This window comes from Kluyveromyces marxianus, chromosome 4 (genome assembly GCF_001417885.1).
Source record: "Kluyveromyces marxianus DMKU3-1042 DNA, complete genome, chromosome 4".
Classification (NCBI taxonomy): domain Eukaryota; kingdom Fungi; phylum Ascomycota; class Saccharomycetes; order Saccharomycetales; family Saccharomycetaceae; genus Kluyveromyces; species Kluyveromyces marxianus.
In genome coordinates, this window is record NC_036028.1 from 824,268 (window position 1) to 838,848 (window position 14,581).

Genomic DNA, 14,581 nt, shown 5'->3' on the forward strand with positions numbered 1-14,581 from the left:
AAAATAGTCGTAATAGTAAGAGTAGGAAAAAAAAGTGAAAATGGGTAGTTTATAGTAAAGCCGAAGTGTATAGGTAGCAGTTTAGAGTACAAAAATAGGAGACCAATGTAGAAGAGAGAATGGAACTAGAATTGGAAAAAAATGAGGTTTTATTCGAATAGAATGTATGATGACAACTGAATTTTATATTCGCCATGAAAGAAAAAGACGGTAACAATGTGGAATTAGAGAGAGAGACAGAGAGAGGCAAAGAAAAAAAAACAACAAAAATAATGAATGGTCGTATTATAAATGATGGTCAGCGCTTCCAATACGTAGTTGCATGTCTTAGTTTTGCAACAAGTCCATGTATGGGATTGTGGGAGAACTGATAATCGGTGTTATTAGAACTTTTTGCACTCTGAGCAGATTGGCCTTGCTGACCGTTTTCATGATTCAGAATATCGTCAATAGCGCCAGTTGCAGTTCTCAGATCTAACTCAACATCCTCCGACGAACTTAACTCACCGCGAGAAGTGATATGTATGTAGTCGTGATCGTCACTGTTTGAGATGGTAGCAGCCAAATCAAGCTGTTCAATAGGGAGATCTGATGGAGAGACCGAATTGCTCAATGGGTGTAGGTCCAATTCGACATCCTCCATTACTATATCAGCATCAGCATCAGCATCAGCATCGGCACCGGCACTAGCATTAGCACCTCTGGGTTGTAACCACGCTTTACAATGGATGATATTATTCTCGTGGCCCATGTTGTCCACATGTTTGTCGAAACAATCAAGGGTTTGCCATTCGTTGTTGTTGACAACAAACTTACAAACAATCGTTTCACTAACACCGTCATAGGGCAATTGAACCTTGAAACATCCTGTATCAGCGTCAAACTCCAACACGTATTGTCCCGGGTTCCAGTTGTCGAAGTTACCGGTAATTATAACGTGGTCATCCCTAGTAAACCCACACAAAGCAGGATCGATCGTCACACAAAGCTTTTGACAATCTTCTACCATCTGAAACTAATTAGTTGTCTGTTGGATAGTAATAATAGTTTAATAAAACAAAAAAATAAAATAAAATGAATAGTAAGATGAATAGTTTTGTATTTTATTGTCGTTGAAATCTATAACAAATAGGCTGCACTGCACACACAAGCCGAATATACCGATCACCAGAGCCACGCTACCGAAATCAATATTTATTTAGTTCCACGTCGCCAAAGTCTTGAAACGCTGACGTGAAAATAGAATCTGGATTAATTAACCAAATCAAGTAAAAACAAACAGGAATACAGCTGCAAATCAAATATCCTAGGTATTGCAACTCTAACTTGTATCTAACGTATTTACCGTTTACTGTTTGTCGTTTATTATATCCTAAATATACCTCTCGTTTGTGTATCATTTCTCATATCTGGAAAACATCCTTTTAGATCAATCTTATCCCCTTTTATATTGTTTCCTATCCCATATTGATTTTTCAATTTCAATCAGTATGGCTAATTCAGGAAAATTTAGATAATTTAAAGAGCGAGGAAAATAAAAAAAAAAAAAAAAAAAAAAAAAAAAAAAACTAATTGAAAATTAAATTATGAATGGTGCGAAAAAACGGCGCACACAATAGCCGTAGCGGGTGATAAGCACGAGTACTAACATTTGGTTTAGCATTCCGAAAGGTAGAACCACTGTTGCAAGTGTAGAACAAGGCGAATGTCCAGCGTAAGCACCCGATCCTCTCTTAAATAGCGGCGTACAGACGTTCCCAGCGGGTGTCTTTATTTTTCTGATATGTTTCACAATACTTTATTTTTTTTATTTTTTTTCCTTATGCAGTGATATGCACATTCTGATTAACACAAGGCCGTTGACAGATAAAAAATATCTGCGGGGGCAAGGTGTTCGACTGAAAGATGGAAGTTGGTGGAAATAAACGGGTAAGTTCAGGCGAAGATTAATATAGTGTTTCAATAGCACTCCATTGTCTACGAAACACTGTGTTATAGCCCTCTTTTCCAATTATTTTCTTTTTTCTTTCTTTGTTTCTTTATTTTTTTTGTTCTTTGATCTTTGGCGTCAATTGTCCAATATTATTATATGCGTCTCCGTCTTTGTGGAACATTCGATAATTAAGTTCGTTACGTTACAGGTATTATATATAAGAAATGTATGAATATTTTTGTTCACAGTGGTGTCCATCATGACGACTTATGCTATACGCTAGACTCTCTCCAGTATGTAAAACAAAAAAATCAATACAACAAACAACCAAACAATAACAAGTATTCGTTGTTATTATAAATTCTATAACTAAATTTAAAATCCCATATCGATGTCCTCCGACGAACAATTCGAGGACTTTGATACTTCAAGTAGTCCTCTATTTGAGCAAGAGCTCGTGAGTCCCAAGGGTGACATCCTGCCATACATCGGAGTGTTGCTTTACATTATCGAGCAGATATTACTGTTTTTCAACTCTCCAGCATTTGAGACCATTGTGAATACTATCCAACAGATTGTTCAATGGATTATAGGTCTATTTTCGCTGATTTCACTTTTAGGATACCACGGAGTCCAAAGCAAAATAGTTGACCAATACATTAGCAGCACATCGTTCTTTGTGGCCACAACGCATGATGCTTCCGATTTATTCAATAACCGTATTCACTTGGCTATACTATTGATCAACTTGTTCACCAAGCAGGATGACGCTCCAAAGAAAGAAATAGACTGGAAAAAGATTATCTTACAGATCCTCCTTTGGATCATCCAGAGACTATTAGACGACCAAAACAACAAAAACGGCAACGGCAACAATCCGAAAGCTTCAAACGCAAACTCATTTTTGGCAGTGATTGTAAAAGCGCTCTCAATAATTGTTTGTCTACGTTACCTTTTGACTTAGAGTAGTGACTCATGACTCTGCAAAACAAGAAAATTCATAGTCTCGTACTAAAATCATTTATTTTGATTTCTGCCCTTTAAATCGACAATACCTAGGAAATGATTGTTCATGTGGAATTCCATGCATTGTTTCCTCCTTTTCCTTTTGTTTTTGTAATATTATGTATATAGGAGACAAAATAGTTTGTAGTTCGTAATGGAGAGAGCATCGATATATATATATTTTTTTAATATGAGCGGAAGCAGGAGCAGGAGCAGCAGCAGCAGCTCAGCTTATGTGAGATCAATTATTTCAATCGGTTTTTGAACATTACTATCTTTTGGGCTCTCTGGTTCATCATCTAATATCTCAATGACGAGATCATCTTGAGATGGAATGTACTGTTCTTGCTTTTGCGAATTGCCACAAGTCTTGTTATCCGATGCTCGTTTTTCCGCAGCCATAGCAGCCATCTCGCGTGCGCTTTTTCGAGGACCTAATCTACCAGTAGCAGAATTGAGACCGCCAAGTTTCCTACCTCGTGGCTTGCCTCTCTTTGCAATTTTATTAGCGCCCAAATTTAGTTTTGTTCCACGTACGTTATTTCCAACGGTACCACCACCTAACCTGTGTCCGGGTCCGATAAAACTATTGTAAAGACCCAGCTGTTCAATGGTCCACTGTCTACCTGATAGCTCATCCAGCTTTGCGTAAAACTTTTGATCATGGGGACCAAATAAATTATGAGTTAATTCGTGCAACATAGTTCCAAGAATATGCTCAAACGGCAGAAATCGATATTCATCTAGTGGATCACGAAGCCGCAGCATTATTTTCATACCTCTATTCACATTCATTCCGAGAAGTGAACGGTCTTTTGGGTAAAATTCTACCAATTGCTTCACCTTGAAATTCTCTTCCTTCATAAGATAAGATACTTCATGTGCAATCCTTTTGAGAATATCAAAGGCTTCCTCCTTCCCAGGCTTCGATTGAAGCACCGCAATACTGCCAATAAGTGGATTTTTCTGAACAGGTTGAACCATGTCTTTTCTTCTTTTCTTCCGCTCCTCTTCTTTTGGATTTGATACGACAGTTTATATTAAGTACTCTCGTTTCCGCCTTCGGTCTTAGCTGCAGAGTACATCACACCGCCTTAACACAGCTTTCAATCGCTTAGTTTCTTTCAATTAAAAAGGCAAGATCTCTTGATTTCGTGTTCAAAATGTCCGGACTTTACTAAGGAACGCGGACCATCCATCTCATATATTTATTTCTTTAGATGACATTTCAACTATTCTTTAAAATGGCTTTGTTTGTCATATAAAAGAAAAAAGCGAAATCACATAAACCTAGCCACTACAAAATTTCATTTCACGAATATTAAAAAGGGAGTATTAGTAGGGATTCTTCAACAAAAGAGCTTATAACCTTGGAAATAGTCGGAATACTGGTGTAATTTTACTACAAGTTCATCGCGAGTTGTTTTGTGTGACTTGAGTTTATTCAATATAGTGGCGAAAATTGTTGACTTTACGGTTTATATTAAACGATTACCGGCATTAAGAAGTATTGATAGGTTAGAAAGGTTCCAGAAATATGGAGGAAAAACCATTGAAAAGTACTGGATCCAAGTTTGGGAGCTCCGACTCTTTCCATACATTGACAAAACCAACTTTGTTTGGGTTGTATGATGATGATGTTGTAAAGAGTGAGGATACTGAAATATACGAGGAAGTAAAGAAGACGTCTAATGAAAAGGGTTCCGTAGCAGGGAAAGAGGAAGAGCGCCTAAAAAGTTTACCTAGTGTATCCACAGTAGCTACTACTTGGATCGTTCTGTCTGCTGCTGGTATCGCATACCACGAATTGTCAAAGAATTTGCATGATAATCACGAATTACATAATGATTTCACCTCTCATCCATTGTTATTGGCAGCAACAATTGCCCAGTCTCTAAGTTTTGGATACATTCCACCATGGGTTGCATATGCGATTGAGGGTATTGTTTTTGGCAGTATCGTGCCAATCTTGGATTGGCTGTTTGGTATTTTCGATACGAACAGCATTTCAATATCAAGTGTTTTGAGGTCTACTAATGCAATGTTGGGTGTTTCCTTTGGAATCCGCAGAATTGAGTGGTCCTCCAGCCTGCAAGCCAGTGGAGCATGGTTTTTACTAAATATTGTATTATGGCTGTTTTTCGACGGTACATTCACTATGCTGATTTCTGGAATAGCGATCGGATTAATCACATGTTTGACTTGTTACCACCATATCACAGACAATGCTCAATTGCTATACTTTGTGGACTTCTACTTCTTAGGCTTGCTATTTTTCACCAGGCTTGGAAAGTATATGTACCGCCGTAGATAATAATCTTCCCCGGTACTAGCACCCCCCACGTTCGCCATGGTTTATTAGGTTTTTCTCAGGTTGTTTAAGGCTTTTTATATATGTATAACATTAGCCCATTAGAAACCTGTGACCAAGACCTACAACTTTTGAATTTAATGGATGCAGACTTCCCTGATTATTGAATATGTGCGCGGATACGTGCTAACACACTAGAACTTGCCATGCATTTCTCTACTCTTACTATTGATATAGGTTATAAGCATTATTATTATTAGTATTATTTTTAAGTATGAACAGAAAGACTAATGTTTAGTTGATTAGACTACGTTAGACTACTACAAATCATTTATTCGGAGATCTTGGTGGAGGCCCACTAGATATGCTGCCCTGTCTGCTCAGCCTATGCGCGTCCGACGTACTTATACTGTTTGCACTATTGGACATCCTGCGCTTGATAATACTCTCACGTAATCCACTGGGATTCGTTAGTGGCAGGTTATTGTTAGCCACAGGACTCGTCTGCAAATCATCAGACTTCACACCAGCCCTTCTCAATGCATAATCACCACTGTCAAAGTACTTCCTCTCCTGTAACTTGTGCTGGAATAAATCCTTTTTCCCAGGCAACCTTCCATACATCTTGTAAATCTTGAGTTCCTGTGGCGTTAGCTTCGACAAATCAACATTATCCGGGTTTGCTACAGGTGCCTTTGGGTCCACACTATCCGAATCAGATGGCATGGGGCGCTCTTTCCCAAAATGAAGCCCCTGCTGTTGCTGAAACGTTTGCGACTGCTCCGATTGTTGCCTAAAAATTGACTCCTTTTGGTTACCAGACATCGCTACGTTCCTAATAAACAATATTTTAACCCTTCAGTAACCAGTTTTGTATATATTCCCGATATCGAGCAGCGAAATGAGAACAGAAACCTTCTTTAACAAATCATAGCACTCGTCTTCCCTCTTTTCTGTAAGTGCCAGAACTCATTCTCTTTGGTAAATTTCCCTTAACTAATGATTGATGCTCAAAAGAAGGGTTTGCGTTGTTGAAAGAGCGGGTAACTATTTTTCAAAAGGGTCTTGCCTCACAATGATCACACTCCATCACGAGACACTAGGAATGTATTAAGTATGGTGTGGGGGTGCATTTAACTAAAGATGGCACAGTCTTATACCATTCTTCCACAAGGATATGCAACAAAGTGCTCACAGACTCTTTCTTCCCCAGAGTATTTTTCTTTGAGAGTAGTGTGTGTATACATCGTTCTAAATAATCATTTATTTCTTCTGTATAAAGAATTTACCTTTGGTCACCTATGAGCAAGCAAGCAAACGTTGTGAAATTTGTAGAAAGGGAATTAGTTAGTCTGAAGAAAAGAGTGGCTTAAGATAAAACAAGAGTTCGTATCGTAGAGTGTCTGAGACCAAGTTCGTAGTTGTTGTGAGGGACGTGAGAATACACAGTTTTTCATTGTGAGGCTTTATTAGACGAGAAAAAGCTCAGGAGCGACGAATTGAAGAGAGTTTTCAGACTAGGATTGGGTAGTTTAGTGTAATAAATACCCTCTAAATGAGAACTGGTTTCGTTAGTATGTGGAGCGGATTTGCACTGCTGGCACTGCATTTGAGTGTATTTGTATATGGGAGAAACTATTCTGACTACTCTGTTTGTCGGTTTGAAGATGAATCGCAGTTTGGTGAAGTGCTTTCACAGTTGCAAGACTTAGCAATGATAAAACAGGAGTTCGAGTTTGATGTGTGGAGTCAGTCGAGGTCGCATGGGTTTATGGATGTACGCGTTCATAAGGATATACTGGAGAAGTTTCCATCATGCAAGGTAATTATCGAGGACTTGGATTCTGCGATTTCTGAATCTCATCCTAAAATGTCGGATCCAGATGTGAAGTTGACTGAAGAAAATATAGATAACCTAGCACAAGTACAAGATTTCTTTGATGCAACCTCTGGAAAGCCCAGAGAAATATTTTTCGATGAATATCGTGATCTAGATACGATTTACACTTGGCTAGATCTCTTGCAGTTATCCTTTCCTGACCTTGTTACCATCGAATGGACAGGCCAGACGTTTGAAGGTAGAGATTTGAAGGCACTCCATATCTCCACTCAAAATAGAAAGAAAAACCCAGATAAGAAGACTATCATCATCACAGGTGGTGTACATGCTCGTGAATGGATTAGTGTTAGCACCGTGTGTTACACTATTTTCCAACTATTGAGCAGATACGGTGAATCAAAAACGGAAACTAGATTCTTGGACCATTTGGATTTCTTGGTTATCCCCGTTTTCAACCCTGACGGTTACGTGTATACCTGGACGCACGATAGACTATGGCGTAAAAATAGACAACAAACGTACTTCCCCAGATGTTTTGGTATCGATATTGACCATTCTTTCAACTACCATTGGACTGGGTCTAACAACTTCCCATGTTCTGAAGACTATAGCGGAAGAGCACCTTTCGAAGCCCTGGAAGCTGAATCATGGGATAACTATGTGAACAAGGCTAAATCAGAGTATAACATCCATGGATATTTGGATATTCACTCCTACGCCCAGGAAATTCTCTATCCATATGGATTCTCTTGTGACGCATTACCAAGAGATTTGGAAAACCTCTTAGAGTTGGCATACGGTTTGTCCAAGGCAATCCGACATGAATCGGGAAAAAACTATAAAGTACTCTCCTCATGTGAAGACCGTGGATCGGATGTTCAACCAGGCTTAGGTGCGGGCTCAGCTTTGGACTACATGTATAATCATAGAGCCTACTGGGCCTTCCAATTAAAACTGAGAGACACAGGAAATCATGGCTTCTTACTTCCATCTAAATTCATTGTACCTGTAGGTGAAGAAACTTATGCTGCAGTACAATACTTCTGTGAGTTCATCTTGGATCCAGACCTATAGTAAATATGCGGTTCCACTTTGACGACTTTACAAAATATATACATGCATATAAGTACGTATGTATACACTTAACCTAACTAGACTTATCCGAAGTGAGCTTATCTTCCCTACACATATCAAGTATCTTATGAATATCAATACGTGATAGCACAAAGACTGAACCCAGTACTACGAGCGCAAGGTATATAACTATGGAATACAGATCAACTGGTATTCCAAGCTTCACACTTGCTATACTGATGTCAATCTTCACATCATCTGATAGAACCGGATAAGAGAAGGCTTCCGTTTCAACAAGCAGAACAACCCTTGTTTGATCTACTACAGTACCTTCAAATTCTGTATCATGTGGGATGATATGATGTCTAATTGAATTGATTGAAATGGGATCAGCGGCCGTCCAGCACACTTTTACTGCATACTTCTCGTTAGGATGTAACCCTACCACCTCAACAACAGATGTATTGCTAGGCGAAACATTAAGTGATAGCGTATTAAACGTAGTATTCCACAAACTTATATAAGGAATCGTCGGTACGTATGCATCACCCAAGTGTGGGAAATCCTTGGGAACATGGAACTGGTACGTTTCAGTGTTGGCATTCGCAAAACTTGCCAACAAGAACCAGAAAAAAAGGCATAAATTCATGGTTCAATTTGGGTATTCAAGAATTAAAATTCGTATTGTTCAATTGAGGCAGGAATAAAATAGGAACATTAATATATCCGTCGAAATCATAGTAGTGTTTCTTCACTATGAAAGTACAGTTCATCTTTTTGATGATGTTCAGGCTCTTTTTTTTTATTTCAGTTTCAAGCTCTTTAGAAAAATACGTACTGTACTTATCCCAAGAGATGAATATATAACAAAAAAATACTTTCTAGATAAACCAGTTCGCATATAATATTCGTTCTATTGGAAAGTTGGTATGAAACAGATATATTAAGGGACTCTGAAAGTTTACTGTGGGTAATATGGATGATGACGATGTATTGTATGAACAGTTCCAATATGAGATGGAACACGGCACTCCTCATCCGGATGTAGCAGAAGCACAGGAATTAGAACAACTACTTGCACAGCTAGAAAATGAACAACAGAGGCTATTCTTGCAAAGAAATGTACGACGTCGAAACGAACCAGTGCGTTGGCCAGATTTTGTTAACAGAAGGCCTTACCTGGTCTTTCTGCTTCGAAACCTTTTGATTTTGGATCATATTCTGATGATCCTGTTTCTCCCATTCTCAGTCTTTACGTTGTTGAAAACTGTCATTAACAAGGTTACATTTAGTGATGCAGATATGCTCAACGATATTGTCGAGTATGTCCACAATAGGATTGTGGTGGACCCTAAGTCTAGCGTAGTCTATCTCTATAGAGGCGGTGACGGTTTGCTAGGGTGTTTCCACAACTCAGTGGTATATCACTCGGCACCCTTTTACAAATACCTGATGAAGATGTACGGAAACTCCAATTTTCTCCGCCAGCTATACACTATTACTGTCAAATGGTTTGCAGTGAGTACATTCACACTCTATGGCCTTGTTGTGAGTATGTATCTTTCGTTTCTGACGTTTTTCTTCATCGTATGCGTGACTCTACTTTTCATTAAGAAATTCAAAGGAGTGGACCTGATGATAGCCAATATCCTCCAGACATGCGACCTAATATTCTAGAGTGTGTTTGATTAACCTTTCCAGTTGTTAGTTTCTTAGAGTACGACGGATGCGTGTATCGGTACTGGCTCTCTCGTTTACTGCACATATTAGGTCACGTGCACCAACTTTCTCTATCCACATCAGGAAATAATTTCCTCGGTAATTTTATAGTCATCTCTCTTAATGATAAAGGTTGCATAATAACTACAGAAGGGTATACATACACACAGGGAAAGAAATAATTCACATATATATAAAAGGCATGGTAATGGAATTCATGTACTCCAGGTGGTATGGGATACTGTAATATTGACATTTTTTTTTTATATTAAGATGGGAACAAGAGTAATAATATAGGGAGAGCATTTGGGTACCAGTAGTCATCATGATAAATTGGTCATATTATGCGTTATTTTGTTTGGCAATTGTCCCATTTGCCAAATGTGAATATTACAATGAAGACATTGGGACCAACTCCACATTGAATGATATGTGGGGAGAGGAGTGGCCTTTCAGTGGTATACAAACTTTTGCTCATTTACCGCACCAAAAATGTTTGCTTGATATGGGAACAAAATTTGATATTGGTGTCATTGGGATGCCATTCGATACTGCCGTGAGTTATAGACCTGGTGCTAGATTTGGACCTCAAGGAATTCGGAAGGCATCGCAAAGACAGAATTCGATGCGTGGATTCAACTTCAGAGCAGGTATCAATCCTTATAACAATTGGGCTTCTGTTATTGACTGTGGTGATGTGCCAGTCACACCAATGGATAATAACTTGGCTTTACAAATGATGACTGCCGCATACGATAATTTGTTAAGTCATGAATCAAAGGCAGAGTCTAACGAATTACCGCCACGACTTGTAACACTTGGTGGTGATCACAGTATCATTTTACCAGCATTACGTTCTTTGCATAAGTTATATGGCCGTCTTGCCGTTATCCATTTCGATTCGCATTTGGATACATGGTCTCCGTCGAAATACCCATCATTTTGGCATAGTGACACTTCCGAATTCACACATGGATCAATGTTGTGGATAGCACACAACGAAGGACTAATAACCGAAAACTCCAACGTACATGCTGGATTGAGGACCAGGTTGAGTGGCACTTCCTATGAAGATTATGATGAAGATGACCAAGTTGGTTTCTATCGTATAGAGGCAGATGAGATTATGGACGGTGGGCCATCAGCTATAGTCGAAAAGATTAAATCGAAAATACCAGACAATGTCCCTGTCTACATTAGTGTGGATATCGATGTTTTGGATCCATCGGCAGCTCCAGGAACAGGAACAATGGAAGCTGGTGGGTGGTTAACAAGAGAATTGATCCGTATTATTCGTCAATTGGACCACCTAAATCTCGTTGGTGCAGATGTTGTAGAAGTCTCTCCACCATTTGACCCAAGCGAAATTACCACCCTTGCTGGTGCCCAGGTTGCTTATGAATTGATCACTAATATGGTCAAGAAAGGTCCGTTGGACCCAGACATGGTTAAACGTAACCTTGAATCGAAGAACGCAAATCATTTCCAAATGCAACAAAATGAACAAAATGTTTTACACATTTAATGTAAATAGATCTACTATTTTGATACCTATATGTACGTATTTAACACATATCATTAACAGACCCCATATCCTTGAGTGATTATACCTCGCATTTTTTTTCTCTTTAGCACGAGTTCAAGGCTCCCAAGAAAGTATTACCAATTTCATTCATATTAAGGAATTCATTCGCATCGAAAACTTAAGTGTAAAAGTGTTAAAGATATGAATATATCATTTTGCTTTAAGGGTTAAAAGAGTAAGCTACAAGGGTAGAGTAAACTATTAGTCGGGAAGACGTTGGTCAGTGAACTTAGTATTAACGGTAGTTCAACATAACATGGTTTTTCTACGGCATTTTTTGGGTAGTACTGCAAGACTTCCGAGCTACCAGAGGTTTTTCCACAGTGGGAAGCAAATATATCAGAAGGCGTCGGATCCAAATCATCTGGCTATACTACTACAAAAGAACCTAGCTCAGAGAAACAGCTCATTATACAACCCTGAACTTGAGACAATAAGGTGTACTATTTTCAACAGCAAGGGCATTATTCAAAAACCGTCTATTGATCTTAGGAGAGATGAGCTCATTCATACACACGGGCTCCTTCCACGGGATTTAAGAAAGATTGAGAAGTCTAGAAGAAATGATCTAGTGCCTAGTGTACTCGTTCGTGAAAATAGTATCCTAATCAGCATTCTAAATATAAGAGCGTTAGTGAAGTCAGATATGCTAATTTTATTTGATTCATTGGGGATAAAGTTGGATTCGGTATCACAACAAAACTTTATAACAGATTTGCAACTGAGGCTACAGAATAAGAGTGGATTTGATGTTCCAGAATTAATGAATAAAGATCCGCTACCTTATGAATTCAGAGCTATTGAATCTATATTTGTTTCAGCAATTTCGAATCTGAGCGCTGAACTCAAAGTTCATCTAAATGTCACCAACGGAATTTTACAAGATTTAGAGTATAGCATTACAAGGGACAAGCTTCGATATCTTTTGATTCAGAATAAGAAACTCTCTGTATTTTACAAGAAGTCGTTCTTGATGAGAGAAATGATAGACGAATTATTAGATCAAGATGATGTTCTCTGCGAGATGTACTTAACTGAGAAAAAACTTGGCAAACCAAGAGAAGAACATGATCATGCAGAGATTGAAATGCTACTAGAAACCTACTATAATCATGTTGACGAAATTGTTCAAACTGTCGGAAATACAATGTCAAATGTGAAAACAACTGAAGAAATTATAAATATTATCTTGGATTCTAATAGAAACCAATTGATGTTACTCGGCTTAAGGTTCAGTATTGGCCTTCTTTCTCTGGCAGGCTCCATCTTTATTGCATCCGTGTATGGTATGAACTTGGAGAACTTTATAGAAGAAGGCAATTTCGGATTCCCTCTAGTATCAACGATTGGCGTTGTGTTGATGGCTTATTTGTTCATCTTCTCTATAAAACATTTACACAAATTGGAAAAAGTTCAGTTGATGAGCCACGGCAAGGGCTCTACCCTCAAGTAGCACCAGTATTCTTTGTTTTATTTGGTGATTTTATAATACTTAAAACCAGTTCAAGTCACGTGATTAAATTTATGTGTTTTTTTATTGTATTTTGTTCTTCCAGGTAGAAAACCGTTTTGGGGTGCAAAAACGTAGGATCTAATAATTAAGATAGATCACTACCACAGCTAAACGTATTACAAGTCGGATTAGAATTAAAGAGATTACCACTATCCGGAGTATAAAGTTTAGAGGATTCAAAGGCGGAAAATACACCACTTTTCTAGAATACCCGAACAATGGCGAAAAGCTCGTTTGAGAATTATTTTTCGTTCCAAATTTTTTTCATTTTCCTCCGGGAATCATTAGAGATCATCATCATTATCTCGATCTTGTTAACGATTGTTAAGCAAGCTTTGTTTTCTCATGATAACACGTGTGAATCCTCCTCATCCTCCATAGTTAACAATGCGGAACCAGTTACTGTCGAGGAAGAAGCAGCTTCCGCTTTGTTAATGCGAGAAAATGAAATAAACTCATCGGAGTTGGGAATAGAAGTTGACAATGAGCAAATATACAAAAGGTTGAAATTTCAGATTATATCCGGTGGACTACTTGGTCTTTTAGCCTGTATGCTAATTGGTGGTGCGTTCATTGTGGCATTTTATTATATTGGTGCCGATTTATGGTCCCTAAGTGAACATTATTATGAGGGTGTTTTAAGTGTTATTGCATCAGTTATCATATCTGTGATGGGTCTATTCTTTTTGAGGATGGGGAAATTAAGAGAAAAGTTTAGAGTGAAACTTGCTTCTATAATATACTCTGATAAACTATTGTCAAGAGAGTACGGGGAAAGTCGGGCAAAGACCTTTGGTGAGAAGTACTCTTTATTTATATTACCTTTTGTCACATCTTTAAGGGAAGGGTTGGAAGCAGTTGTGTTCATTGGTGGTATTGGTATCGATAGTCCATTAACATCAATACCACTTTCAATGCTCTCGGCTACTGCAATCTCTGCAATATTCGGTGTGTTCTTCTTCAAGTATTCCAAATCTTTTTCTTTGCAAATATGTCTAGTGATAACAACCTGCTTCTTGTACTTAATTGCTGGAGGTTTGTTTTCCAAAGGTGTTTGGCAATTTGAATTACAAAGGTATGTTGATGCATGTAATGGTCAGGATATGAGTGAAGTCGGTAATGGTCCTGGATCATATGATATTTCGCGCTCCGTGTGGCATGTCAATTGTTGTAATGGTGAAAGAGATGGGTTTTGGATGGTTTTAACTGCTATATTTGGCTGGACTAACTCTGCTACTTATGGTTCTGTTATAAGTTATATTGCATATTGGTTAGTCGTGATTGCAGTTATTAACTTGATGATGGTGGAGGAAAAATACGGATATATTCCATTTTTACCAATCAGCTTACAAAGAGGAAGAATCAATAAAAGAATTACTATCATTGAAAAGTCATTATCCTTAAAATCGCAACCCGCATCTGCAGCTGTAACACCATCTTCTATTCAAAAAAATACCCCAGAACTTCCAAGATCCTCTTGTGATACACATGATAGTTCGAGTCATCTGTTAAGTGCAGACGTTACCCCACCAAGCTACCAGTAATTGACAATAATGTAAGATGTTTATTTGTTTTATAGCTTAAAATACTGGTAATATCGC

The 14,581-nt window shown here is 38.3% G+C and overlaps 11 protein-coding genes across 11 annotated transcripts; 7 read left to right on the forward strand and 4 right to left on the reverse strand.

Annotated features, from left to right (window-relative positions):
* Positions 1–298: 298 nt before the first annotated feature.
* Positions 299–1,009, reverse strand: ATG45 (Atg45p; the record flags this gene model as incomplete). The annotated part of the gene is made up of 1 exon (XM_022819652.1): positions 299–1,009. One exon carries the CDS (start codon positions 1,007–1,009, stop codon positions 299–301), a length of 711 nt encoding a protein of 236 aa, XP_022676196.1.
* A 1,315-nt stretch (positions 1,010–2,324) lies between these two features.
* KLMA_40352 (uncharacterized protein) lies at positions 2,325–2,897 on the forward strand (the record flags this gene model as incomplete). Its single annotated transcript, XM_022819653.1, has 1 exon — positions 2,325–2,897. One exon carries the CDS (start codon positions 2,325–2,327, stop codon positions 2,895–2,897), a length of 573 nt encoding a protein of 190 aa, XP_022676197.1.
* Positions 2,898–3,169: 272 nt separating this feature from the next.
* On the reverse strand, positions 3,170–3,922 carry WSS1 (metalloendopeptidase WSS1; the record flags this gene model as incomplete). Its single annotated transcript, XM_022819654.1, has 1 exon — positions 3,170–3,922. One exon carries the CDS (start codon positions 3,920–3,922, stop codon positions 3,170–3,172), a length of 753 nt encoding a protein of 250 aa, XP_022676198.1.
* A 553-nt stretch (positions 3,923–4,475) lies between these two features.
* NSG2 lies at positions 4,476–5,252 on the forward strand (the record flags this gene model as incomplete). Its single annotated transcript, XM_022819655.1, has 1 exon — positions 4,476–5,252. The coding sequence occupies one exon, from the start codon at positions 4,476–4,478 to the stop codon at positions 5,250–5,252; it is 777 nt and encodes a 258-aa protein (XP_022676199.1).
* A 324-nt stretch (positions 5,253–5,576) lies between these two features.
* IGO2 (endosulfine family protein) lies at positions 5,577–6,074 on the reverse strand (the record flags this gene model as incomplete). The annotated part of the gene is made up of 1 exon (XM_022819656.1): positions 5,577–6,074. The coding sequence occupies one exon, from the start codon at positions 6,072–6,074 to the stop codon at positions 5,577–5,579; it is 498 nt and encodes a 165-aa protein (XP_022676200.1).
* Positions 6,075–6,804: 730 nt separating this feature from the next.
* ECM14 (putative metallocarboxypeptidase) lies at positions 6,805–8,163 on the forward strand (the record flags this gene model as incomplete). Its single annotated transcript, XM_022819657.1, has 1 exon — positions 6,805–8,163. One exon carries the CDS (start codon positions 6,805–6,807, stop codon positions 8,161–8,163), a length of 1,359 nt encoding a protein of 452 aa, XP_022676201.1.
* Positions 8,164–8,236: 73 nt separating this feature from the next.
* Positions 8,237–8,812, reverse strand: PGA1 (Pga1p; the record flags this gene model as incomplete). Its single annotated transcript, XM_022819658.1, has 1 exon — positions 8,237–8,812. One exon carries the CDS (start codon positions 8,810–8,812, stop codon positions 8,237–8,239), a length of 576 nt encoding a protein of 191 aa, XP_022676202.1.
* Positions 8,813–9,138: 326 nt separating this feature from the next.
* Positions 9,139–9,840, forward strand: ASI2 (Asi2p; the record flags this gene model as incomplete). The annotated part of the gene is made up of 1 exon (XM_022819659.1): positions 9,139–9,840. The coding sequence occupies one exon, from the start codon at positions 9,139–9,141 to the stop codon at positions 9,838–9,840; it is 702 nt and encodes a 233-aa protein (XP_022676203.1).
* A 367-nt stretch (positions 9,841–10,207) lies between these two features.
* Positions 10,208–11,407, forward strand: KLMA_40359 (agmatinase; the record flags this gene model as incomplete). The annotated part of the gene is made up of 1 exon (XM_022819660.1): positions 10,208–11,407. One exon carries the CDS (start codon positions 10,208–10,210, stop codon positions 11,405–11,407), a length of 1,200 nt encoding a protein of 399 aa, XP_022676204.1.
* Positions 11,408–11,723: 316 nt separating this feature from the next.
* On the forward strand, positions 11,724–12,920 carry MFM1 (Mfm1p; the record flags this gene model as incomplete). The annotated part of the gene is made up of 1 exon (XM_022819661.1): positions 11,724–12,920. One exon carries the CDS (start codon positions 11,724–11,726, stop codon positions 12,918–12,920), a length of 1,197 nt encoding a protein of 398 aa, XP_022676205.1.
* A 278-nt stretch (positions 12,921–13,198) lies between these two features.
* Positions 13,199–14,524, forward strand: FTH1 (Fth1p; the record flags this gene model as incomplete). Its single annotated transcript, XM_022819663.1, has 1 exon — positions 13,199–14,524. The coding sequence occupies one exon, from the start codon at positions 13,199–13,201 to the stop codon at positions 14,522–14,524; it is 1,326 nt and encodes a 441-aa protein (XP_022676206.1).
* Between the last annotated feature and the right edge of the window lie 57 nt (positions 14,525–14,581).